The sequence below is a fragment of the Cervus canadensis genome, chromosome 12 (genome assembly GCF_019320065.1).
Source record: "Cervus canadensis isolate Bull #8, Minnesota chromosome 12, ASM1932006v1, whole genome shotgun sequence".
NCBI classification, from domain to species: Eukaryota; Metazoa; Chordata; class Mammalia; order Artiodactyla; family Cervidae; genus Cervus; species Cervus canadensis.
In genome coordinates, this window is record NC_057397.1 from 26,275,989 (window position 1) to 26,291,380 (window position 15,392).

At 42.2% G+C, this 15,392-nt stretch overlaps 1 protein-coding gene across 3 annotated transcripts in view; it reads left to right on the plus strand.

The window, feature by feature from the left end:
* The first annotated feature begins 4,049 nt into the window (after nucleotides 1-4,049).
* NKAIN3 (sodium/potassium transporting ATPase interacting 3) overlaps nucleotides 4,050-15,392 on the plus strand; it is a 537,526-nt gene continuing 526,183 nt past the window's right edge. For all 3 annotated transcript variants that reach the window (XM_043484043.1, XM_043484044.1, XM_043484045.1), the window contains exon 1: nucleotides 4,050-4,425. In XM_043484043.1, coding sequence (XP_043339978.1) covers nucleotides 4,372-4,425 — 54 coding nt within the window. In that variant the 5' untranslated portion in view covers nucleotides 4,050-4,371. The remainder of the gene's footprint in view (nucleotides 4,426-15,392) is intronic.

Below are 15,392 nucleotides of genomic sequence, written 5' to 3' on the forward strand. Positions count from 1 at the left end.
CTATGCATAACAAGTGAATCAATTCTAACTAGAATTGATTGTGGCCTCAACAGGCATTGGACAGCACACTAATGCACCACCATCTTCACGACCATGCTTCACACGTTCCACATGTAGGTCTCCAATTTCACTCCAGTATGGACCTTATCTTTGCTCCCACCAGGCAGCTATACTGACCTTTCAATATCTGTCAGATATCCAAGAAGTTAAGCCAGCGGCAGCAGGAGGTGTGGAGGATTTTAATTTTCTTGTGCCAAGGAGGGCCCCACCCCCACCCAAATCAAGCGGGAAAAGACACATATTCAGCGGCAGGTTTAGAAACTTTTCTCAGTGGAGATAGGAAAACACTTATCAGTCTGAACACCATTTCATGCAAACATAAGTGCCGAACTTGAAGGCTTCAAAAAAATAAAAACAAGCAGTGGAATAATTAAGGAGGAACTTTAGTTCCTACAAGCTGGTGTCTCAAATCCTAGTATTTGAAAGACCTGTGCAATCTATTGTGCAGTCTGAAAATCTGCACTTTTGGGTCTGTTCTCTAAGGGTGCTCTCTTAACCCAGGTATGTTACTCTCCCCATGTGTAAATAATTTGCTTCTCTCTCAACTTTAAAGGGAACAGGACTTGAGTTTCTCAAAAGGAATTTTACCAAGAAACTGAGAAATAGAAAAGATAGACTAAAGACTAAAACATAGATTCGAATGTCATAAGCGTATGTGTGCATGTTTACACGTATGTGTTTAATACAGGTATTTACTGTGCTCTATACATGTGTGTATACATATATATTCTATACTGTGTGAGAAATATTATGCTAAAAATGTGAACAGGTTATATTTTTCATTCAAGAAATAATAAATTTAACTGTTGTAAGCACTGGAGAAATAGCATTGTTTTTGAGTGGGGGAGATGGGAAATCATAAACAAATCACTGTTTTGATAGAAAATACAATAGACTGGCTAGAGTGTTACATCAGACAGCGTGGTCAGCGAAGGCCTTGTGGGATGTGACATGAGGCTAAGATCTGCACGAAGTGAGGGAGCCAGACACAGGCAGGTGGAGGATGAAGAACCAATGTCAGGCTTAGTCCTATAGGGCAAGTCACATCATGCTGACCTTACACAGGAAAACAAGGAAGCAAAGTGACTTGTCTGAGATTCTACAGTGAGGAAGGGGTACAGGCTGTTCTTTAGATTATAATTTCTTCCTCCATCAGCGTTTCCAAAATCCTCCCTGGGCCCCACCCTTTCCATTGCTCAGTCACTTTCTACTCTCTTCCCCACTCCCCTCACCAAGAGATCAGATCATCCCCTTAGCCTCCCTCATTGAGGGAGAAAACTTGATGACAGCACTCAGTCCCAAGTGGGCTCAGCTTCCCTGACCCATCTGCTCTCCCTTTCCAACTCCAAGCCCTAGAGGGGAAGGGACAGAATGTATCACTTAGCTTTGCAAACCTGGCAGCTAGCATCGCTTTTGACATAAGCCATTGGCAAAAGAAACAAGAAAGAAATACTTGAGGGCGACACTGAGGAAGGAACGAAACAAAGAAGGGAGCGAGGCAGATTTTTAGCTCATGACATGATGCAATTCAATTTAGAAAACGAGAATGAGAGGCCACGGGGACAAACAGGTAGTTTCACACACTTTCTAGACTTATCCCTAACATTGTGTTATCTCTGTGTCTTCTCTCTTCCTCTTTCAAAGCCAAAAGTATTTTGCAACTGTCTTAAATTATTACAAGGAAGACTCTAATCTGGTTCCTTTGGTAAATGGGGCAGTGGGAAGGGGAAAGGTACAGGAGGACACCCCCTGGTCCCCTGGAATCACACCAGGACGGTGCCACTGGCTCTGGAGGCGGGGCCAATGCAAATGACTACTTCTCCTTCCCAGCAAACAGCTCCTCTGCAGGTGTCACTCGTGTCCTAAGATTCAAAGGCAGCACAATGAATGTGTAAATCCAGGAGCTCTTGAGTCAGATGACCCGGCTTTTCCTTCCTCTTCATCCATTCAGTCACCACTGGATGCCCTGTTCCCAGGTTCACCTCTCTTCCCTGGGGAGGCTCATAGCACCTACTCCACAGGTCATTGTGAGGATGGAATAAATGAATATACATAAAGCACTTAGCCTGGTGCCTGGCAAGGATCCAGTTCATCTTAACTGCAAATTTGGCACTTCCTGAAAAATAAAGTGATGAAAGAAAGGATACTGGGGTGAACGTATGTAAATGTAGAGGGAAGGAAGGACCATTACGTTTATTATCATCATTCATCGAAATCCCTTATGGTGAAGAGGCTATGATAATTTCTGGAAGTTGCAGGTAGTTCATGCCCTTCTTCTTTGACTGCCTCCTACAGTTTTAGAGGGGTCAGTGGCCCGGAATTTTTGCCCCATCATTTCTTGTATGCTAACTTACCTGTCAGTGCCTATTCTTTCCTGTTGTTTTCATTCATCATGAAAGGTGATGGCTGTTTACTGTGCTTAGAAGAAGCATGTCCTCATAATCCTTGATCTCTGATTTCTTAAATGTTGGGTTTTTTTTTTTTTTAAAGCTTCTGACTCTATTAACCCCCTTCTCCGAGACAATGGACAGAGATACAATCTAACAACAAATGTGCTTTACCCTCTCCTTGACCCACAAATCCTCAGGTTATTCGTGTGTCCCTACTACCATTTCAGAGACACCATGCAGCGATTTTCCTGGGAACTGTGTTTTAAGCTACAAACATCAGTCCTGAAGGAACAGTTCAGCAAGGGCCAGTTAATTTCAAGACATATAAAACCACAACTCCCTGTAATGCCTGAAGGCATGGCTTGAGCAGTTTCCCTGCATGGAGTGGATTTTTAAAAACGCAGATTATCTTTCTGCTCTCACTAAACTACCACTAAAGACCCAGGAGGGCACTGGGTTAGGACGGGGTTTCTGTGCCAAGTTCCGCAGAACCTCTTCGGAGCCGATCGGCCAGGAGGCTTGTTCTGCTCTTACAGGTGCGCGAGCTCCGTGCGTTGTTTCACCAGGTAGCAAACGTGCGCGTGAAAACCGACATTGAGCCTGAAGAAACTGAATCCTCCTCCGAAGAACTCCTCGGCTCTAACCTACTAGGGGAGAGAGAGCAACAGAGCCTCCTTGGGGTTCTTGGAGTTAGTCCTGGATCTTAGCCATCCGGGATCAGGGCTTATTTCCAAGCTCATTTCAAACAATTTAATTATCTCTGGGAAGAAATCATATTTATCTTCAAGCCGGAAACATTCTCATTCCTAGAAAAGCCACGCGTCCTTATCCTTCACGCCTGGTGACAATTTCTAACATCCTTTTAGTCGAGAAACCTACGCCGGGTCTCCTCGCGATTCCGACTCTCTCCCCGCGCTCGGTACCAGCGCATCTCTTTGCCTCCGCATCGCCTCTGCCGGATCCAACTCGGTCAACTCGCCCGGGAGACTCCAGCAGGGCCGGCCTCCGGGGTAGCCGATCGCAGCGGCCGGGGGCGACCCTGGCCCCGAGACCCCGGAGCCCCGCGCCCAGGGCCAGCCGAGTGGACGCGCCCGCACCGGCAGCCCGCGTCTCGGAGCTCGGCCTGGCGCTGCCCTCGGCTTCTCGCCTCCGGGATCGTCTTCCACCGACAGGTCTCAATTCCCACCCTCTCCAGCTCCGGTCATCAAAGTCAAACCCGGCCCGCTCCTTCGTACAGCCCTGGACCACCTTCTCAACACCCAGCACAGTCCCGGGCCAGAAAGCTCCGCCCGGGTCTCCCCAGTTCCAACCGCGCCGAGGGTCTCCCGCACCAGCCGTCAACCCAGTTCGCGCTCATTCATATTCATTCTCTTTCTCTTTCTCTCTTCCTCTCTCCAGACTCCTAACTAGACAGGCCGATCCTCCCCCCGCCACTCCCTTTCATTCATCCCCTCCACCACACACACACACACACACACACACACGCACACACCCCGACACAGACGCGCGCACACACACAGCCCACTCCACTTTTCAGACTCCCACCTCCCCACACACACACTCCCCTCCCCTAAACATACTTCCACCCACTCACCATCTGTAGCCTCCCTCCCTCCGGTCCGCCCCCTCCCCGCCCGCTCGGCTCCCCCTCCCCAAGAAGCAGACCTGCCCTGCGGGCCGCAGGGACCCCAGCCAGACGCTCCGGTCGTGCGCGCCGCACTGACCTCTGCCCGCCCGGGAAACTAACAAAGGCGGCGCGCGAGCCCGGCCCCGGGAGAAGAGAGCGGCGGCCGCGGGGCGCGCGAGCCCGGGACGGGCGGGCCAGAGAGCGCCGGGAGGGGGCCGCTCCGGAGTCGGGAGGCGGCGGCGCCGGACGACCCGGACCTCAGGCGGCGCGCGCCGCTCGGACGCCGCGGGCACCATGGGCTGCTGCACCGGGCGCTGCTCGCTCATCGGCCTCTGCGCGCTGCAGCTGGTGAGTTCCTGCCCCGGCTCCTTCCGTCGGCCCTCACCCTCCCCGCCCGCCTCGGGCACTCGCCGGGTGGCCCTGCCCTGCGCGCGGGCGCGGTCTCCCCGGGGCCCCGGGCGCCGGGCGTCGCCACGCGGTCCGGGGGCTACTGCCCCGGGGCGCCCGGGGGAGTGAGCGACTCCCCCGCCCCTGGCTGGCCAGCGGGCTTTAGCCCCTCCGCCTGCCCGCTGAAGTTTCACGGGGGCTTGCGGGCTCTTTCTTCTCGGGATGGCTTCCAGTAACGTGGTGTCATCAGAAGGTGCGTGGGAATGCCCAGTCTTGGGGAGAGACGGGGCCGCTCCCCCCGCCCCAAGTCTTAGTTAAGAGTGAGGTGTTCCTACCTTAAACGCGGTTGAAAGCTGATGTTTGAGGAGGCTTGGATCTCCAGGAAGGATAGGAGGTCGCACTGTGCGTGTTTTGAAACAGGTTTCAGCCTCCAACCTTCCAATTTCTCTTTAGATTTTGTTGAAATGTGGCGTCTTCAGACAGCGACAGACTGACAGCTGTCTTGTGGGACAGAAGGCGTGGTGGCTTGCCAGGGAGTGCGTGGAGTGCGAAGTTGGGGACCAGAGCTGAGAGTGGAAGGGCTTTCAGTGTGGGACGAACTCTTCTCTTGACATATGTCCTCTTGGGACCTAGACTGGCCCTGTGGTCTATTGCATAGTCGCTTGAGGTCAAGGCCACAGACTGATGTGTGAGACTTCTATGTGTGAGAGATTGATAGACATCTCCCTTTTATTACACTTAAGGACAGACTCTTTAGATGCTGTGTCAAGCTTTCTTCCGAGTGTTGTTTTTCAAAGTCAGCAACATTAGCTAGCCTGTTTTGACTATCAGAAGGAAAAAGGTTTTTGGTGAGCTTGACTGCATAAGGTCAACCCTTGCAAGACTCCTTAACTGAGGGATAAAATAATGCTCTTTCTTTGATAGTTAGTCCTTGTACCCATGAATGTTTTAAGAGGTTCCACTTTTCTCTTGCCTCTGGTTTGACTCTCCCATTAAACCCTCATTTGAGAGGTTCTCTTCATTGTTTACATAATGTGTGCATAATTTATATATTTATAGATCTGAAATCAGTGACTCCTTTGCTTTAAATCTCTGGAACATTCCTTCTGTCCTGTTAAATAGGATGTATTTTATAGAGTTTTCCTGAAAAATAATTTTAAAATTCACTGGAACATGAATGCTTTCTTTCATTAAGGAAAGAAGGGCAGAGGATAATTTAAACTTGGGTTATTAGAAGTGGACATGGCTTATAAGCTGGGAAAACAAGAAATATTTAGTCAGCCTTTGAGTATGCAAAATAGTAGAGAGGCACATTAGATTGTATAATCTATAGTGGCATCATTCTTTCTGTTTTACACACAATGATATGGAAGGGTTTTTGATACAGCAGATTTTTCAACTCAGTTATGATGTCCTTAGTTGATATTGTACTTGTTTTGATGATAATGTGTTTGGTATTTCATGTATCAGCCTGGAATGCCTCCATCTTCCACATACACCCTAACTGATAGAAATGCAACTTACTCCTCAAAGCTTATCTAAGAATTCCACCTTCTCTATGGAGTCTTCCCTGGTGCTCCAGGTAAAATCAATTCACTTCTTTTCCTTTAATTGCACAGTATATTGCTTTTTCCTCTGTGAGAATGCATGTCATCTTAAACATTTTTTTTAGTGATTTACACATTACTAGACTGTAAGCAGCCTGAGGATAAGGAGCAAACATTATTCATCTTTGCAAATCCTGCAGTTCTTTAGGAGTGCCAGTATTAGGAGCTGAAATATATAGCTGAATTGATGATGGTAAATTAACGTTTGTGATCCTTACCAGGTTTTTAAATGAATGTTATTTTACCCTTAAAATTATCCTCTGAGGAAGGCACCCATTTCTCTAGTTTGCAGAAGAGGAAGGTGATGCTCATAGAGTTCAAGGACTTCTTCAAATTAATAGTTTGTAGATAGTAGAGACAGCGGACTGATGGTAAACATTTGATGATTAGGTCTTGGACAAACAAAACATATACGTATATATATTATTACATAATATGTTATAAATATTATGTATATTAAGGATGTATAGCAAATCAACCCTGAAGATTCATTGGAAGGACTGATGTTGAAGCTGAAGCTCCAGTACTTTGGCCACGTGATTTGAAGAACTGACTCATTGGAAAAGACGCTAATGCTGGGAAAGATTTAAGGCAAAAGGAGAAGTAGGCAACAGAGGATGAGATGGTTAGATTAGCACCACCGACTCAATGGACATGAATTTGCACAAACTCTGGGAGATAGTGAAGGACAGGGACTCCTGGTGTGCTGCAGTCCATGGGGTCACAGAGTTGGATATGACTTAGCGACTGAACACACAGCACTCAGTTTGACAAATAATAATGATAAAATAGGGCTTCTCGGGCAGCACTAGTGGTAAAGAATCTACCTGCAAATTCAGGAGACACAAGAGACACGGGTTTGATCCCTGGGTCAGGAGGATCCCCTGGAGAAGGAAATGGCAACCCACTCCAGGATTCTTGCCTGGAGAATCCCATGGACGAGAAGTCTGGCAGGCTGCAATCCATAGGGTTGCAAAGAGTTGGATACGACTGAGCACGCACACACACACACAATAATAAAATATGCAGTATCCTTGATTGTAAGTTCTACATAGCCAATTAATTCTGGCAGAATCTCTTTTGTTCTGTGAATCTGATGAACCGTTTTCTGGGTTCAGTGATGTCTTCTTTCCCGATGGTCTCAATAGCACACTGCTATCAAGGCCGCATCCTTGAGATGGTTTCAGCCTCTGCGGAGGGAGTGGTGGGCAGGACTTGCATTCCAAGGACTGGGAGAGCAGGAGGAGCCTCCCATTGCCTGGAGCCCCTCTTGAGAGTCACCTGGAGGTCAGGTCTGCTCCATGACCTCTTCCAGCATATGCAGATTCTTTGCTGAATTGGGTAATAGTTTTCAAGTACTGGAAAATTATTTTCTTCATTTCTTTTTTTAAAAAAATTAACCACAGTCGATTTACAATATTGTGTCAGTTTCAGGGGTACAGCTTCAGATTATTTTCTATTATACATTATTCCAAGGTATTGAATATAGTTCCCTGTGCTATAGAGTAAGTCCTTGTTGTTTATCTGTTTCGTATATAGTACTGTGTATCTGTTAATCCCAGATTCCTAATTTATTCCCCTGCCCTTTTGCCCCTCTTGTAACCTTAGGTTTATTTTCTATGTCTGTGAGTCTGTTTCTGTTTTGTAAATAAGCTGAATTGTATTATTATTTTTTTAAGATTCCACATAAAAGTGATATCATATGTGTCTTTGTTTGACTTACTTCACTTAGTATGGTAATGTCTAGTTGCATCCATGTTACTGCAGATGGCATTATTTCATTCTTTTTAATGCCTGAGTAATATCCCATTGTGTGTGTGGGATCTTCTTTATCCATTCATCTGTTGATAGATAGTTAGGTTATTTCTATGTCTTGGCAGTTGTAAACAGTGCTGCTGCAAATGTTGGGGTGCATCTATCTTTCTGAAGTAGAGTTTTCATTTTTTTTTTCCTGGATATATGTCCAGGAATGGGATTCCTGGATCATATGGTTATTCTTTTTTTTTTTTTTTAAAGGAACTTCTATACTGTTCTTTATTGGCTGTACCAATTTACATTCTTACCAACAGTGTAGGAAGGTTCCCTTTTCTCCACACCTTCTCCAGCATTTATTATTTGTAGACATTTTGTTGATGGCCATTCTGACCCATGTGAAGCGATACCTCATTGTGGTTTAGATTTGCATTTCTCTAATAATTAGCAATGCAGAACAGCTTTTCATGTGTCTGTTGGCCATCTGTGTATCTTCTTTGCAAAAATGTCTATTTAGGTCTTCTGCCCATTTTTTGATTGGGTTACTTCAGTTCTTTTGTGCTATTGGGAATATAAGGACCTGACACATTTTAAGTTTAATAAACATTGCTAGAAAAAAGTTCTCTATCATTTTCTTAAGTCTAGACAGACAATCAACAAAACAATGTTACACCCTGATTTTTAGCATTTGCCCATTTCTTTGGCGTAAATACACCCACACTGGCCAATTTGAAGTAGATTATTACAAGGTCCTTTCACCAAACAGATAAAATAAGCATGTGAAAAGTGCAAAGTGTTAAGTCACTCAGTCATGTCTGACTCTTTGCACCCCATGGACTCCTTTGTCCATGGAATTCTCCAGTTAAGAATACTGACTTAGGTAGCCATTCCCTTCACCAGGGCATCTTCTAGACCCAGGGATCGAACCTGGGTCTCCTGCATTGCAGGCAGATTCTTTACCATCTGAGTCACCAAGGAAGCCCCCAAATAAGCATAAATAATCTCAAAAGCATAAAGAAAGTAAAGCACAGTAAAATAATGAGGAAGGGATGTGCTTAAGATATTTTAGTCCCTCTGTTTTTTAATGCAATTGACTTAAAATTTTTATTATTTTAAAATAATGGTTATGTTAACAGCTGGCTCATTAAATTCCAAGTTTAACTTGATGAGCTGGTGTGAGCCTCCTCCAGCCTACCACTGGGTAGGACTCCCAGATCTAGTGTTCTTTCCACTGAATCCAGCTGTCTTTTTTCCCCTTTCATGTTTTTTTCTGCTCCCACCAACTGTTGGAAGATGGGGGTTATGAAGCAACTAAAATAAGTGTGGGTGTTGAGGGGGAATGGCATTCAGAGGACACATTTGCTGAAGAGAAGCTGAGCTGATGACTAAGTCACTATGTGGACCATTAAAAGATGCTCCATTAACTCCTTCTGAAAGTTAAAGAAACAAATGAAAGGTTTTTATCGTCTCATTCACACTGCTTCTGACCTCCCCCCTCCCCAGATTGGGGATATCATTAGAGAGAATTTACCATTTTAAGGCTAGTGTATTTGAGTGAGCTTTGGTTTGTAAAATCTCAGTCTCTATTCTGCTTCCTTTACTGCACTGCTCTGGCCACCTCCCATCCTTACTATGCTTCTAACCTTGAGCACATTTGAGGGTTTGCCTCACATTTCACATTCATATTCCTAGTTTTGCTAGATGAGCTTGGAGAGAGTGTGAAAAGCATGCCCATAGAAAACTGTGCAAAGTAAATCTTTTCTGAAAAAGAGGCTCCAGGTAACAGATTCATGAAGTCATCCAAGAACTTTAGACACATTTTTGGAGCCTGATTTTAATTTTGCTTGTCTTAGAATAATGTTTATATACATGTGAAGCACTTGATTGTGTGCTTTTAGTAAATTGTTTTAGTTGTCCCATTTAAAGGAGTCTTAATGGCATGTTTCTAAATCTAGAATTTCCTTCACATGCACTTCCCAGCCATTTTCTTTTCTTTTTCTAAAAATTAATTTATTTTAATTAGAGGCTAATTACTTTACAGTATTATGGTGGTTTTTGCCATACATTGACATGAATCAGCCATGGGTGTACATGTGTTCCCCATCCTGAACCCCTCTCCCACCTCCCTCCCCATCCCATCCCTCAGGGTCATCCCAGTGCACCAGCCCTGAGCACCCTGTCTCATGCATCAAACCTGGACTGGTGGTCTGTTTCACATATGATAATATACATGCTTCAATGCTATTCTCTCAAATCATCCTACCCTTTCCTTCTCCCACAGAGTCCAAAAGACTGTTCTTTACATCTGTGTCTCTTTTGCTGTCTTGCATGTAGGGTCATCGTTACCATCTTTCTAAACTCCATACATATGCATTAGTATACTGTATTGGTGTTTTTCTTTCTGACTTACTTCACTCTGTATGATAGGCTCCAGTTTCATCCACCTCATTCGAACTGATTCAAATGCATTCTTTTTAATGGTTGAGTAATATTTCATTGTGTATATGTACCACAGCTTTCTTATCTATTCGTCTGCTGATGGACATCTAGGTTGCTTCCATGTCCTGGCTATTGTAAACAGTGCTGTGGCTTAGAGCTATCTCGGTAAAGTGTTGAACTTAGCTTGGGATTGTAACCACAGAACTTTCAGCATCTTCTCCACATCACAGGAGCAGCTTTGTCCCTGGAGGTTGACATTACCAGGAGAGATTGATTCCATCTTGCATTGCATCACTTTACGGATAGGTGATTGCCATATTTTTATGAGGACTGAAAATTCCCAACTCTTACTTTCCATATCTACAGTAGCAGATATCTTTAGAGGATTTGTTAAAAAAAAAAAAGCAACTTTTAACACCATGATGGTTGCTGTTTTTATTTTAGAGAAAATCCTGTCAAATGAAATCAAGCTAGTGATTTTTCTTTCTCATCGTGAAAAATCAGTTAACTTTCTCTCCACTCCACATTCAGACCATCTGTGATCACATGTGTCACTGTGATGCTGAGACAAAAGGTGTTGAGAGGTGTCCTGGTGGCGTAGTTGTGGCAACATGTTTTTAAACAAAGTTTTATGAAATGAACCACTCAGTTATCATAGGTATCTGGCAGTAAATGCAGAAATACCTTTATTTTACTATGTAGATAAACTGATACTTTTGTCTTAGATTTTTTTAAACAGCTTTTTCTCTTCTCCTGAACAATATAATTTGTAGCTGTTTAGTTTCTATTCTTTTTCTACATTTAAATACCCTGGTTCATCTTACAAAACTTAGAAATGGTTAGGGAAATTAAATGTTTGTCTAATGGAGAGACTTTCATTAAAATGTGATAGGTGTTAAAATCATTACAATATTCTGCATTAGCCGCTTTTCTACAAACCTGAATCCCTATATAGCTCTTTTTGTTATTTATGTGTACAGAGCATCAAATTAGCTTAAGAAATGTATTCTTTTTTTTTTTTTTTTCCAGTGGGTTTTGTCATACATTGATATGAATCAGCCATAGAGTTACACGTATTCCCCATCCCGATCCCCACTCCCACCTCCCTCTCCACCCGATTCCTCTGGGTCTTCCCAGTGCACCAGGCCCGAGCACTTGTCTCATGCATCCCACCTGGGCTCTTATGGGCTTCTGTGTTGAATTGTTTTCCCCACAAACTCTTATGTTCAAGTGACCCCCATGGACTTTTGCTCACCCGGCTCCTGTGTCTGTGGGATTCTCCAGGCAAAAATAGTGGAGTAGGTTGCCATGCTTTCCTCCAGGGGATCTTTCCAACCAGGGATCGAACCTTCATCTCCTGTGTCTCCTGCGTTACAGATGGATTCTTAACTGCTGAGCCATCGGGGAAGCACATATCAAGTGCTATTTTTTTTTTTAATTGTCCCTAGTTTTAACAAAATCATTTCCATTCTGATTATTTCCAAGAGGATAATCCTAATCATAAGATGTTGAAAAATAAATTACTTTCTTTCCCCGGAACTTTAGTAGTACTTTCTTTTTTTAAAAAATGAGCTGCTTTTTTTATGGCTTTTTTTTTTTTGTTTGTTTTCCTCTCACGAATTTTACAATGTCCATTTTGGGTGGGTCTCAAGGAAACATTTGAACAATTATCCAGATTATATAAAAGAAGAATTTCAAATGTAAGCATAAGAAATTTTGAGTTAATATTAAGATTTTGGCATTAGATACATATTAATATAACTGTGTGGTTTCCTTGCAAAAGTAGAAGATAAAGCAGATTTATTTATGTATCTTTTGACAATTTTCTTAAGCATTTGTTTTCATCAGTGAAGTGTATCTTGCTTTAAAAAGCAGGATTCAAATGCTTAATAAAAAGTACTCTTTAAAGATAAAAATCAGAATGGAAAACACAAAATTTGAGGACTTTCACAACAAGATGACAAATCATAGAAGCATCTACCTTCCATTCTTCCCAAGGTCCCAAAGAATGAAGTGATAATTGTGATGGAAAGAAAAGTGGAACAGACAGATGACCTGCAAAATTGAGGAATCCAGGAAGATAAGCAGAGCATATTTTATCAGAGCCTTAATAGAAAGATGTATGTGTTGTGTGAGCACAGGTGTTATGTGTTGGGCAGAAATCCAACTCAATCCACTTGCCGTGAGGAGCACCCTGGCATGGGGCTGAAGAACTGGGTGCCTTTTAGTGTTGCATTTTGAAAGTTAGCTGATGAGTATCATTGTGGAGATGACATGAAATAGTAGAATAAATGTATTAATCATTTTAAAAGTAAAGCTCATTCTTAGGTAAACTAGGATTTATAGTAATTTAGGCAAAAAATGAGAAGGTTAAGAAGAAAACCACAAATGGTTATCTTTTTAATTGTTTGTTTTGATGTTCTTGTAATATTTTTTATGTTACATTTCAAAATAATTTTAACATTAATTTTGAAAAGAGATTTTTCACACAGTTTTGAAGATATTTTGAGTGTCAATTTTGGGAAACTGACAAATATTTGATGAAGTTAAAGTGGACCTTCTTTCTTAGGTGCATCAAAAATTCATGCTTTTAATGCACATTAGCTCTAATTGATGTTAATGTGTGTGAATCTTCATGCATTTATAACAGAATGCAACATTAGACTAAAAGATAGCACTTCATTAAAGATTCGTATTCAAAATGCCAGTTAAATAGTGGAACAAACAAATGACACATAGCACAAACTATCTAATTTACATTTTTATTTGATATATTTGACAGATACTAAAATAAAACAGGATATAGGCCCTAAATGTCCTTTAATTAAACATTCTTTTTTTGAATTAACTTTTGTCTGTGTATAGTTGATTTACAATGCTGTGTTACTTTCTACTGTATGGCAAAGTGTATGAGTTATATATATACATATATCCACTCTTTGTTAAATTCTTTGTAGGTGTAGGTAAAGTATTAGAGAGCAGATATTTTAAGATGGGCATAGTTAAAAAAAAAACAGGTGAAAACCTTGAGTTTTACTGGATCACAGAATTAGGGACGGTGAAATCCTTGAACTAGTAGATTGTTCTGTTTAACTTTTGTAAGAGCATCCCTAGTTCCTCAATTTGGAGAATTATCTGAATTAGGGTTTCCTAGGTGGAGCAATGGTAAAGATACTGTTTGCCAATGCAGAAGACTGAAGAGATGGGTTTGATCCCTGGGTCTGGAAGATCCCCTGGAGGAGGATGTGGCAACCATCTCCAGTATTCTTGCCTGGAGAATACTGAGGAGCCTGGATGGAGGAGCCTGGTGGGCTACAGTCCAGGGGGGTCGCAAAGAGTTGGACATGAATGAAGACATAGCACACACACATGTGTTTATTGGGAAACAGAGATGAGGGTGAAGGGCGGTGAGCAAGCCGGAGTGGCAGTACTCACAAGGGCTCTGATTGCAAAAATTAAAGGGTCTTTTGTTAAATGAAGGAGGAGCAAGATCATGGCAATGTTGATGAACTTGTTCTGTTTTTCTAGATTTTTTTTTTCCCTGCGTAGAGGACCACTCCTTAGAATGGTTTTCCTGGTTAATTTCATTAAGTAGAATTAAATGTTTGAGTTTCTTCACTCTGTCTACAGGTACTTGCACTAAGAATGGCTTCATACAGAGCCCAGTTCCTTTATTAACAGGTATTGGAATAGGATTGTAGGTATTCCAAGAGGTACTAGAATATGATTGTAGCTATGCGATTCTTGTAAGAGATAGGAACTCAGTGGGTGCGATGATAAGTTTTAAATTTATTTCTGACGGGTTCTCTCTATTGTAGTCATTAGAGACATGGTTGGAGTTTGGTATTGATTAATATATGGTGTAATAAGTGCTTGCTTGTGGGAAACCCCAGGCAACACAGGTTGATTGGTTAATTGGTTAATTAAGGTACAGAGTGGAATGCTCTGTACTCAAGTTGTGTTTCCTGTTCTGATAACTATCTGTGACTAATCATAATTAAGAAACTGGGAAATGTAAAATTCTCATTAGTAGCAACTTGTTATCAATTTGTATTTAAAATATAAATTCTTGATGAGGGAGCTCTTTCAAATTATAGTTTATGAAAAGGTATCATATCTTAGCTTTGAGGGGTCCTTAAATGGCAACCCACTGGAGTATTCTTGCCTGGGAAATCCCAAGGACAGAGGAACCTGGTAGGCTACAGGCCATAGGGCCCCAAAGAGTTGGACATGATTAAGCAGCTCTCATTGTTTTCTAAGAAATGGTCTAGATCTGTCTTTATCACTATAGCAAGTCAATGTCTGAATCTTCAGTACCGAAGACCCTAATGTTGATTCTTAAACTTTCTCTGAGAATGGAAATTTTTGCAAGTAGCCAAATCCTCCTTATATTTAAGTGGAACTTCTCATCCTTGATTTCTATGCTGTCTTCTATACATTTGCCTTTTATCTGGATGATGAATAGCAGCTAGAGGCCATACCGTACTAGGGCCAGCTCGTACCAACCAGGGAAAATTTACTGTTATGTTTCCAGAAATTCTGTGAGCCAGTTGTTAAGTGCAGCCTTTATTAAACATTAATTATATAAATTTTAAATTATATTAAAAGCAGAAGTAATAAGTATCCCAAATTCAATCCTTCCTAATTATTTTACTGCATTGCTCTGTTGTCTGTACTTAAGGGGCGATTTTACATTTATGATGGTATGGTAGAAATTCTATGTAACACTGTGCTGCTCAGCATCACTTTCCAATTCTACAGCCAGTGACATCATATTGGTAGCTCAAAATCTATTATGGTGTAAGTATTCACATCATAGAGATACACAAACTCCAATCAGGGCCCTCCTCTCACCCCCCAGAACCAGTTACTAATGATTTACCAGCTGCCACTGGGATGGGGCATTCATAGAAGAAAGCCTATTTTTTTCCTTTGGACATGTAGGGAACTGATTTATAAGCTCTTAATGTAACTAATTAACGCTTGAGTAAAAAGTATATTCCTAACCTAAATTTTTATTTAATGCTTCTGGTGTATCTGCAAAATTGTATACACAATGGAGAAGTTTTTATTTTCAAAAATTCCACTACGAACTCCTTGTATTATAATAGCTTTTGGACCTACTGAAAC